Source organism: Drosophila montana, unplaced genomic scaffold (genome assembly GCF_035044405.1).
Source record: "Drosophila montana isolate Dmon_TW-CO22-7 unplaced genomic scaffold, ASM3504440v1 contig_3733_1, whole genome shotgun sequence".
NCBI lineage: Eukaryota > Metazoa > Arthropoda > Insecta > Diptera > Drosophilidae > Drosophila > Drosophila montana.
The window spans coordinates 3,797,232-3,809,881 of NW_026998620.1; the positions used below are offsets into that span (position 1 = coordinate 3,797,232).

Below are 12,650 nucleotides of genomic sequence, written 5' to 3' on the forward strand. Positions count from 1 at the left end.
TATTTTGCTTAATAGTATGCAGCTCATTACGGAATAAAAAAAACATCACAATTATTTGTGCATATTTTATCACACTGCTGATAAATGTATGAAAAATTCAGATTGAGAAAAACATAAACATTCATATGATTTATAAAAGCAAAATTGTTATTTTTTAATACTTTCGCCTTGCTTGTAGCTGTTTTACAAAAGTTACGTTGTGCATACCGACTTGCAGGCCGCTTTTGCAACAGGTTGGCAGCTCCGTTCAATTTAATCGATTGAACAATCGAATATGTGTTGCGCATCTACGTTGTTTATTGATTGCAGATGGCGTAAACACATTGATTTTAATTATTTATTTATTTAAGCTAGTTGCCACAACAGTATGGATTTTGATAGTCCAGAGGAAAAGGAGTTTCCCGGTTTATATGCATCTGAAGCGGTTGATGCCAAGTCCAAGAAGAGCAAAGAGGAAAGCGATTGTGAGTATATTTAAGACCTAAAATGGCGCGACCGCAAATTAATTGTATATGTTTGGCCAGTTAGTGATGGTGACCATGACAAGCACAGCAAGAAAGATCTGCTCATTGGACGACGTAAGGATAAGAAAGAGAAGGGCAAAGATCGCGGTTATGCTGCTCTAGAAGGTGAAAGTTCGCCTGAAGAAGAGCTGGACACTAAGTAAGTACGATGGAACCGTCCCAGTAAGAACACCACAAGCTCATATTTGTATCGCCACAGGAGTCCCTCCAAGTCAAAAAAGTCAAAAACTTTTAAATTTACGAGCTCAAAGAGTAAGGAAAAGCGCGAAAAATCGCGCGACAAGGAAAAGGAGCCAAAAGGTCCAGAGGAGGATCCAGTACAAAAGACAAAAGACAAGGAAAAGGAAAAGGAAAAAGAGAAAGAACGACACCATGACGAAAAAGATCACAAAAAGAAGGATAAGGAGCGCAAGGAGAAGGACAAGAAAGACAAGTCCGATAAGAAAGATAAAAAGGATAAAAAGGGTAAACAATCGCAACTAGAGGACAGCAACAGCGTTGAAGAAGAGTTGGCACTTGGATATCCGATCTTTGGTGTTTCCATCAGTCTGGCCACTGAGCGCTCCCGTTGCCACGACGGCGTCGATCTTCCGCTGGTCGTGCGCGATTGCATCGATTACCTGCAACAGGAACAGTCGCTCAAGTGCGATCATATTTACAAAGTTGAGCCCTTCAAGACGCGTATGGCGCACTACAAACGGCTGTACAACAATCGCGAGTACGATGCATCTGTGGACGAGCTAAATGTACCGACCGCCTGCAGTTTGATCAAATTGTTTTTTCGCGAGCTGCCGGAACCGGTGCTGACCACAGATTTGATTGCACGCTTCGAGGAGGTGGCCTCGCATTCCAAAGTCACCAAGCAGCAGGCGGAGCTGCAAGAACTTCTAGAACAGTTGCCAAAATGTAATCGTACACTCTTGGCCTGGGTAATCTTGCACTTTGACTCAGTCATACAAAAGGAGCGCTACAACAAACTCAATGCCCAATCGCTGGCCATGCTGCTGAGCCCAACGCTGCAGATGTCACACCGCTTGATGGTTGCGCTCTTACGCCACTGCGCGAATCTCTTTTCGGACGTAAAGTTGATAAAGTAAGTAAACATTGACCAGATTAGATTACAGCAGCGCAGCAGCAGCGTGCCCGCACGCTGATAGATCTCTTGAACACTTTAAGGAAGACATGAGCGTAGTACCGCGTAAACGAAATCGTTTTCAGCGAATTGTCAGCTTTTTGTTAAGGCAGCCATCAGCCCGAATAAATTGAGAGATTTCCAAGTAAAGGTTTTCGTCTCTTGCAGATATGTTCCCCCACTCACCTCGGCCAGTCCCGGTCTACCGGATACCCCGGAAGAAATACAAACGGAGCTACGGAAGCAGGACAGTCTCCTGACCCAAATACATAGCGAAATGAATGCGGGCTTCATCAGCAAGAAACGTGAGGAGCAGCTTTGGGAGGTTCAACGCATTATCACCCAACTAAAACGCAAACTAAGAAGCTGTGAAAAGAAGCAAGAGAAGTCCATAGATGAGCTGGAGGCCAGCACCTCCGTAGCCTCTGTACAAGCAGCAGCTCAACAAGCAGTCCCACCAACAGTCCCAACAGCCAACAATATCAACGAGGATACCGTCGACTCAAAGTCCGTGCCGTCGCAAATAAACACCTCGGACCAACAACCTGGCGATCCCGGTGTTGCTCCTTCCCCACCACCAAACCCGGTTGAATACACCATCGACAAACAGACAGGCTATTTGCTGTTGCCGAAGACAAATCCACAGCGTGACGAGCTGCTTCGGCTGCAAATGGAATACGACGAGCTTATTATCTGGCAAAGCGAGCTCAAAGCGCGTATTCTTGCCGAGCGCAACGAGATCTTTCGCTTGAAACAGTTGTATGAACAGGAAGCGCTAAAGCCACAAGCTCCAGTACCTATATGTCAGGAACAGCTCCCTCCAGAGGGTGACTACGAACGCATAATTGAACATTATACGCGAGAGAATGCGCTGCTGGAGCACAAAAAGAAAATGCTGGCCAAGGAGCTCAAAGCGGAGCGGCGGGCCTGCATTTCCCTACAGGTTGAGTTACGTATGCAGCACTTTTAATTAATGCAAATTTTACTCAGTATATGTCTATCGAACAAAAACAAATTCAACAGTTATCCAAATATATTTCAAAAAGCTTAGCTTCAAACAAAAGCTTTCGCGCGCTTTTCCACAAATCAGTTGGCAGCACCGTTCAGCTCTGCGCGCAACAGCTGCCGAAAGCACAAAATACAGTTTTACAGTATTTAACCTTGCGCCAGGTTGGCCGAAAGCTTTTCGCGAATAGCTATTGGGATTTTGCAAGCTGCGCAGCTGCTTATTGTTTAGCCTACCAAATTGATTGAACAATTTTTATAAAAAAAAAAACAAAATAAAATGTTGAAGCAAGTAACCAAACAATTGGCACTGCAGGGCGTGCGCAACTTTTCGGTCAGCCAACAGGTAAGCAACAAACAAAATTAAAAGTCGCCGCAACATTTTTTTTCCCTATTCTGACTTCTGCGGTTTACGTAATGAAGAGAAAATGGTCGATCTAAATAAACCGTTCTTTATGCAAGGCACTGATACAAATTTTTAACTTAGAGCTTACTTTAAGTACATTTACTGATATTTGCATATATTTTCCTTTTTGGCAGAACAACTATAAGGTGACCGTATGCGGCGCCTCCGGCGGCATCGGCCAGCCGCTGTCGCTGCTGCTCAAGCAAAATCCCCTGGTCACGGATCTGTCGCTCTACGATATTGTGCACACGCCCGGTGTTGCCGCCGATCTATCTCATATCGATACCAAGAGCAAGACGGAAGGATTTATGGGTGCCGATCAATTGGGCGCATCGCTGAAGGGTGAGTGGAGGAGGGCAATAAGTGAGGTTAGGTTTAATACTCCAAGTGGAAAATTACCAAATTGGCACACATTATTTTTTATGAAACATGCATGTGATTTGCTTAAAGATTTGAATTAAGAAAGATCAGAATTACTTATGCATATACATATATTAATATTTGAATGTGCTGGCAAATTTCGGCTGATAAGAGCAAGTCGTCTGATAAGGGAGACGTTTATTGGTATTCATAACTGGCTAATAAACTGGCTTGTAATCAGTGCAGCAACTTATCACCTCTTAACGGTAGCTACTTTTTGGAGCATAATACAAAAGATCAAAGTGCTTTTATTTACAGCTTTTCATTTAATGCATCTATTTGTGTACCGTATATATTTTCATGATCAGCACCAATAACCGAGTCGATCTAGCCATGTCCATCTGTCCGTCCGTACTTATGAGCGCCTAGATCTCGGAAACCATGAGCTAGAGACTTAATCGATGTACATTTCTCCATTTCCATGAAATCGGTACAAATGATATCAAAATCCGGATTTTTAAGCTTATTATTTTTTTAATTTTTGCACAACTTTAGCGGCTATATTTGTGTCCTACAATTTTTATCAAGATCGGATAATAAAAACCCAAAATAAAGAATTTCCCATTATGTGAGGCTTTGTGAAGAAGCAAAATCTCCTAGTCGGGCGGAGTACTCTTGTCTTTTCTGTAGGCAGAATCTTGTGTATTTAATAATTAATCCATAATATGAATTATTTCTGAATAGGATCCGATGTTGTTGTCATCCCTGCTGGTGTGCCCCGCAAACCTGGCATGACTCGCGATGATCTGTTCAATGTTAATGCCGGCATCATTAAGGATATTTCCAATGCGATTGCCAAGAACTGCCCCAAGGCTCTGGTCGCCATTATCACGAATCCCGTCAACACCTGTGTGCCAATTGCTGCCGAGATTCTGAAGAAGGTAAACAATGCTTGACAATAATAAAACAAACACCGCAACTAATTGTGCTTGTGCAGGCCGGCGTGTACGATCCCAAGCGTCTGTTTGGCGTTTCCACTTTGGACGTGGTGCGTGCCCGTGCCTTTATTGGCCACGCCCTCGGCGTTGATCCCCAGAGCGTGCAGATTCCGGTTATTGGCGGCCACTCCGGTGTCACCATTCTGCCAGTGCTGTCGCAGAGCCAGCCTCAGTTCAAGGGCAACCAGGATGCCATCGAGAAGCTGACCGTACGCATCCAGGAGGCCGGCACCGAGGTGGTTAAGGCAAAGGCTGGCGCTGGATCTGCCACCTTGTCGATGGCCTACGCTGGCGCCCGCTTTGCCGGCTCCCTGCTCAAGGGACTCAACGGCGATAAGAACGTCATCGAGTGCTCATACGTGCAGTCCAATATTACGGAGGCGACATTCTTCTCCACGCCCCTGGTGCTGGGTAAGACTGGTCTGCAAGAGAACCTGGGACTGCCCAAGTTGAACGACTACGAAAAGAAACTACTGGAGGCTGCCATTCCCGAGCTGAAGAAGAACATCCAGAAGGGCATCGACTTTGCCAACGCCTAAGCTGAACCCGATCGCAGCTATCTACTAGCCAGTCAATCAATCAATCCAATCCAAATTGTTTCCATCATTAGTTATCATTTAGCTTTCATTCATGCATTGGTTACTTACTTAGCTAATTTGGTCGTTTTAAGTTGAAAAGTGTAAAGCAATTGTATGTCCAAAGATTAAACAGCTATGTGCTCATCATCCTTATAAATAATTGAAACATTTCATATTTATAATTTATAGGAATTACTCAGGATGTGAAAGAAATACAGTTTACTTGATTGACACGATGACATATGTTGTTGAAAAGAAAGAAGTTGTTTACTTGGAACATTTATAAAATAAACCGAAGATAATATGCTTCGCATCAAAAGCTGAGGGAATCTATTCCGCGTCGTTGTCAGAGTCTTCAAAATCAAGAAACATCACAATATATTGCCGCACAACATATCCAAATCAACTTAAAATCGATGTAACAGACAGAATGTCTTATATGCGACCCCTTAAAGTATATTCGTCTTTATAAACAACCCCATCTCGGAGATTATGAAATGAAAGCATAAGAGTTATAGACAGTAAATTAAGCTATAAGGTCGTTTTTACATCATACAACAATACCTAAAAGAAAGAAATAGAACTCCAATATTTGTTATCGTCTTCGATGATACAAATATTTTCTTATAGACCTCTAAATAGACCTCTAACGAAATGAATTTTTAAACATTTTTCAAAGGCAAGGTTTTTTTCTGATTCCAAATTAGATCTTATAATTTTTGAAATATGCCTAAAACCCCAAAACTCAAAATCTTTATTGTTTGGAATGAAGAAGAGTTTCCGACAACAACAAAATTTTAACTTGTTCTGTCATTAGCTTTTGCACTTTCCGAAATCGAGACGAAGCGAGGGATAAGCTAGGCGAGATCAGCTTGTCGTCCCGCTCAGGATTATAGGTATTTTATGAAGTCCAAGATGCTTCCTGATGGCTGTAGCACAAATAGTGTCATTGTATAATAATGAACAAGAATTATATTTGCATTGAATTGTGTGTTTAATAATAAGCTTAAACTCATTTTCAAAGATACGCACTTTTCGATCAATCCACGCCCCAGGGTGGAAACATAGGGGAAAGCGCTGTATGGCGAAAGTTTAATTGTCTTTTTGAAAATTCATTTGAGACATGTTTCACACCTCACAACGTTCGCACCTCTTGTATGGAAAACACGGGTCAAAGGTTATATGCGCGAAAGATTATTTTTGGGCTTCAATCTAATTTATGAAGCTCAACATTATACAAGAATTAACAAAATGTGTAAAAACATTATTTGAGACGTGTGACAGGTTGATTTAAGGTAGATTTAAATTTCCCACGGACAGGAAATGTATGGAAAATTGATATCTAAAATTTGAAGTAAATAACTTGGAATGGGCAAGGCCGGGTAATACCCGCCACTTTGTATATAAATAGAAATAAATTGTAGGGTAATTAAGACGTGGCCACAGATTATTTTGTAATCTGTATATATATATGAAAAAGTTTTCCTGATTTGTGATCAAAGGTTTTGATAACAGACAATCCACAGGGAGAACGGAAATAGGGGCAGGATGTAAATGGAAAAGTATTTAACTGCGGATGGACAAAGACCTGTCAAATTAGACTCAGGTACAGGCTATATATCTTTCTTCTTTAGCTAACATATATATATAAATAAATATTAATGTTTTTGTAAGCAAATCAGCTTTCATAATGTTCTATGACACAGCTAGAAACTTGTTCAAACCTTTAGCATAAAAGTTAAAAAGTTTTTATTGTTTTTCGGGAGGAAGTTAAACTGAATTAGTTTAGAAAAAAACAAGAAAGAATGATCGGCACACCGAAGATTAAATACAATTGTAGTATTATGACAGTCTTGCAAATATCTTGAAACACAAAAACCTTTGCATACAAAAACCAATTATTCGACCTATTCTTTCTATATGATATAGCAGTCCAAGGCTTTTATGGTTGTGGCTTATATAAGGAACACAATGAAGCTAATAAGTAACGAGTTTGTTTAAGAAATCTTGTTAAACAACAAAGTTTTTTTTGCAAGAACTTTTATCCACTTTTAGTTCCCTTATATTCCTAAAGCTCTAATGTTTTGTGAGAATTTATGTTAACAGTCTGAAGGAAGCATCTTAAAAACTATAAAGTATATATTCTCGATCAGGACGTAGAGCTGACTCGACATAGCCCAGTGTATATCTTCGTCTGTCCGTTCATGTGTAAGAACGCGTCAATCTCGAAAAATACAAAAGCTAAAGATTTAAAATTTGAAATATATAATCTGCTTTACCATACGCAAAGAAAGTTATAATTTTTGTTATTGATATCTCAACCCATTTCCTTTAAATTGATTAAAATCGATTTGGAGACTTGGCTAAGAGCTAGATACACCACATTGTATTTGGACTATTTTCTGGTACACAAAGATTACAAATGTGGCACCTTTCGAATGGGAGCTACTCAGATATTCCCCTTCAATATTTATATCTTAACAATTTCAATAAAATCTGAATTTATTTTTAATTTTTTTTCTGTGTATTTAGTATGTCTAGAAGTATGCGGGATTGTTTGTTGTTCGGGTATCTCCTAGTCGGGCACTCCCGACTCGACTAAACTGACTTGTTTATGTTTCAAATCTTCAATTTTCCCGTTATTGCACCGTGCGAAATGCTCATCGGCGCAGTTGAAGTCCGCGTCGCTCGTCGACAATCTGTTCCAGAGAGTTTTGCTCAGTGTATACGGCACACTGTCATGGGGCATGGTGTGTGTGTGTTTGCCTGAGGCTCACACACACACACACACACCAATACATGCGCAGCCAATTAAGCTTCGTTAAGATCAATTGAAAAACTTGCCCGCATGTCATACGCGCCATTTTCCCCACCTTCCCCTTCTCTATGTGCATGTGGACAGCCTGCGCCTAGTGCGTACACATTTTGGAATTTCTTGTCGAACCGCAAATATGAATATGTATATATGTATATGTATTTACTTGTATCTGCATACATCTATGTATGTATGTACATTTTTTTACATATATATTGGAGTTATACGTTATAGCAAGTTATACGTTAAAGCCAGCTATGAAATTCTTGAGCCATAATTTTATTTTTGAGAACAGTTTTTTTGTGATCAGTTTGGGACAGACGAATACTTAGCAAATGATTGGTATTTTTTTAAATATATGTTTTTTTCGGACATGTGTCAACATATTTTCTTTCTTTGAATCTCATATTGGTATTTTTTTAGAGGCAATGTGGTATTTTTATCTTTTTAAGAGGACCCTCACTTCTGCGATTGCTTGAGGTGACCAGGGAATGATTCGCCGTTAGTTAGGAAAGCTTTGGGCTTTAAGACTAGAAAAGTTAAAAAATTCAAACTTGGTTAGTTTTACGACGATGCAAATAGGTTTAAAATATTTGAAGGGAATCAAGGAGCGAGGTAGTCAACCGAAACACTTAAATTCAATTGAGTTGCCAGGCGCCTCCTTCAATCAAAGTAATTAGACAACTTTTAGACAATTTGATTTCTTAATTAGGCCAGCAGCCAGCACAAAGAGAGAGACAGAGACAGAGACAGAGAGACTGGTAAACAAAGCACACGCCCCCAACTTAATTATCGACGATCAAAAGGCAACGATAACAGCACCAAAACAATCAATTGATACAATTTCATTCATGAAATCAGATCGAAATGCAGGCAAAAATCACAGAGCGCTCAAACAAGATGACGACAACGGCGACGACGGCGACGGCGACGATTCCATGTCTCCATCTGAATGGGCTGAATGGGCCAATTGGTCGGAGCGTGCTTAATGAAATAATGAGCAGGAATCAATTTCAGACTCGTACTATACGAAACAAATACAATTTTGCCGGCCGGCCGGCGTTTTTCATTACTTATTGTACTACTATATTAAAACGAATTGGTAGCCATGGATTTTCCAGCGCAACGCCCAAGTCCGTCCCAATGTCAGCGAGCGAGTTTGTAAGCGACCTTGTACAATTTTATTTAATTACAAACAATTAAGCCGCACACATCGGCCGATGTCAGCCAAAAACGATATGCGACGCCCACAACGACAACAAGTGCCATAAACTCAATTATAAATTAGGATCACAAATATCAGCGACACTCCAAAACAAAATTTGTTTATTTAATTCATTCATAAAACGTTTAACCAACAGCTCAAATATTGCCAGACTGTTAGGCCTATCGATATCGATATCGATCGATACGATAATACGATGTTTCGTTAACATTGCAATTTCTGTTGACATTTGCGCACGCATACATGCAGATGTGTGTAAATACACTTCAGTCTGCACTGCTTTATTATTGATTTCAATTACGTAACTCTTCAGCCGCCGGACTTGGCTGCGATAATCGCGCCGTTTAAGTTATCAGTGGCAGACGCAGTCTGTTTCCCTGTCCACGCTGCACTACATTAAATGGCGCCTTTGGCTGAAATAAGTCACAATTGTCAGCAATTAATTTGAATTACGCGCGCTGCGTTGGGATTTTTGCGAGCCGAGCCGAGCCGACTCCGACCCAGAGCCAATTACACAAGGGCCAAGCCAAACGAAGTGGTTGTCATCTTTATACATTTGAGCTCTATACGCTAAATACATGGCAGCGATTCTGATTGGATTTAATTTATTGGCGTCTTCTCACTTTCACTTTGATTGCATTAAGTTGTATCTGTTTTATTTTGTCGAGCATCCAATAATTGGGTTAAAAGCGTGCAAAAACACAATTAAACACATGTACTAAGTATTCGGCTCAGTTCAAGACAATCCATTACACATACTTCCATGATTTTTCTGCACTAACAAGTCGAATGAGGTTCAATCAAGTTTGATTTTTCCCTTTTTCCAGAGCCTTCTTAAAAGACAATTGATTAAACAGAATTGTCCCGAATATTCCATAATATTAATTCTGAGTAAGAACAGAGTTTTCAGGAACTATGATATCGAAATTATTATGAAAATGCTAATAATCTAGCCAAACCTCGTGAAAATCGAAAGAGATTTGCCCGAGTTATGTGGGTGGGATATTTCGACCTATGTATCAGTGGGATATTTTTGAGGGTACCATTTCACATGAATTTTGACCAAAAGTAATGTTTCCAGATAAGGACGCCAAACTAATGTTGAGGTCAAACCATGAATAAAAAGCCAAACTTCGTAAAAATCTGATGAGATTTGACCGAGTTATGAGAATGGGAAATTTCGACCTACATATGTATGTCTATATGGAGTATTTGTGGGTATCATTTTCACATGAATTGTGACCAAAAATAATGTAGTGAGATTTAAATGCAAAATTGATCTAGAGGTCAAACCATGAACATAAAGTCAATCCTTGTGAAAATCGGATGAGATTTTCCCGAGTTATGTGGGTGGGAAATTTCGACCTACATATGTCTATATGGGATATTTGAGAGTATCAAGTTGCCAGACAAAATTAAAAATATCTGCACAATCATAGGCAATATTCCACCATTTTGTATGAGGCGTGCATCAAATAGCTGTTGTTTCGGATTTGTTGTATACTTCCACAGTTTTGATAGATTCCAGCAGAAGATTAAGTAGACATGGTTCAAGAATTTTACAACGCTTCCTATACGCTAAAAACCTTCAAAACTACTAAGTATCGATGTACCTGTTCAACAATCTTAACTGTTTTCTTCGACGTGACAAAGTTAAGATTTCAAAGACTAACCATTTCGATTGTTTTTATAGTAATTATGCGAAAGATCAAATTCTTATTATTATTTCCATAAAAAACTTATGTTCGAGTGTTGGGAAGTATGTTGATCATTATCATGGAAAGCGAAACCTTATCTAATCTCATTTTTGCTCAAATTCTAATAAGAAAGCTACATCCAAGCGGGCCTATTGTGAATCATTACAGTTAGAAGAAGTTACAAGCAAGCAGACTTATTAATTTTCTGTAATTTAATTGTCTGTTATTATTTTCTCTTAGAATTATGAATTATATCATAATAAATAAAGTGATATTAAATGGAATATGATTAAGATTTAATCATAGCCCTTTTTAAAACAAAAGCTGTTCAATACTTTTACTAGACATGCTTATGTTAATTTTTAAAAATGTTAAAAATTGTGATCTACCACGAGGAAAAGTCGTTTGCCGTGACCGTTGGCTGTAAATAGATCGTATAGCTCGTGATCAGCCGGGTCAGATGTCAGATACGTCCGCACATCCGTTGGTATCGAGCCTGCCCGGTGCCTCGTCATGCAAAGCGCAACAAGGGGGCAACAAGTGGGTAACAAGTGGGCAAGTGGGCAAGTGAAGCCCCCAAGTGCCATAGAGAGAATTAACGAAATATGAAAAACTATACATCTTTGTCATGGCGGCGGGGCCCGACTTGGAGACATTGTCTCGTTCCGTGGGCTGCGGATTTCGAAACGGTTGCTGTTGTTGCCAGCTCTGGCTGTGGCTGTTGCTCTGGCTCTGGCTCGGAGAGTGTCTCACCCGACAGCCGACAACAAATAGCGACAGCAGAAATGGAACTAAAGTACAAAAACTATTTGATATTTTATGCGGGATTTTAAATTGATCTTAACGAAGCTTAATTGAATGCGGCTGTATTGGTGAACTGCTTTGCCCAACTCTGGACTCTGACACTATGCATGTGTGTGTGTGTGTGCCAGTGTGCACGCCATATTGGAATTTCGTTGCGCAGATCACAATCGCGTATGAGTATCACACATACATATGTATGTCTGTCTGTATGTATGTTTGCATGTGTGCATGTGTGTAGGCATTTGTCTGGAAGTGCATAACAGAAAGCAAAAAAAAAAATGTGTACATGTATATCGTAATACAATGTGATAATATTCCACTGGAGGATGGGAATGCTGAACGATGATGATGCTGAACGATGAGGAGTGACTGTCACTGGCTTCAAAACAAATGTGGACAAGTGCGACGTGTCTGTGTGTGCGTGTGTGTGTGTGTCTTAATGGTGATGGAAAAAATATGAAAAGTTCTCGCAATCACATTCAACAAAGCTTAGGAAGCGCGTTTTGCTTTGTGTGGCAAACTGTACCAAGTTTTATTTGTTGTAGAAACCCAAAGCGCAAATCTTTATTTTCATTTAATCAGAATTTAATCTCAAAACGGACAACCCTCTTGGACGGACAGTTACTCTTCCCTAATTCCATAATGCAGCAGGCCAAACACATTTTCGCTCCATTAAGCGGACTCTGCTCTTAAGACAAAAATTACCCGGGATTGGCGGGCTACCCAACAGAATTGACTTTGTTGATCACAGAAAGAGTATTGGAGAACAATGTGAAATAGGATTTGGCTATTAGATTAATAACTTTCGAATATTATTATATCTCTCTACTTAATTCATAAAAGTTGACATGGCAAACAATTCGCCTGATCCTCATTCCATGACCTCTTACAAAAGTCATTTTTATCATTAAGATAAAATCGGAGACTTCCAGGTAGAAACAATCACCAAGACCTTCTTTAACTATTAGCTTTATGCGTGTCCCTTAGCTTGACTTTTGATCTCGCACAGATGCTATCCTCGTTGACTTTTCTTAACCCTCAGTCAGCCTTAAGTCAGCAGGACCTTCGACTGCCCCTTCCCAGATCCGTCCGAGGATTGTCCCGCA

General features: G+C 40.0%; 2 protein-coding genes across 2 annotated transcripts; both read left to right on the forward strand.

Moving 5' to 3' along the window:
• Positions 1-276: 276 nt before the first annotated feature.
• Positions 277-2,719, forward strand: Rlip (Ral interacting protein). Its single transcript, XM_064693089.1, has 4 exons — positions 277-464; positions 525-663; positions 724-1,617; positions 1,825-2,719. The coding sequence occupies exons 1-4, from the start codon at positions 368-370 to the stop codon at positions 2,624-2,626; spliced, it is 1,932 nt and encodes a 643-aa protein (XP_064549159.1). The 5' UTR covers positions 277-367; the 3' UTR covers positions 2,627-2,719.
• Positions 2,720-2,845: 126 nt separating this feature from the next.
• Positions 2,846-5,163, forward strand: Mdh2 (malate dehydrogenase 2). The gene is made up of 4 exons (XM_064693095.1): positions 2,846-3,007; positions 3,202-3,409; positions 4,172-4,368; positions 4,425-5,163. Exons 1-4 carry the CDS (start codon positions 2,942-2,944, stop codon positions 4,962-4,964), a joined length of 1,011 nt encoding a protein of 336 aa, XP_064549165.1. The 5' UTR covers positions 2,846-2,941; the 3' UTR covers positions 4,965-5,163.
• Positions 5,164-12,650: the final 7,487 nt, after the last annotated feature.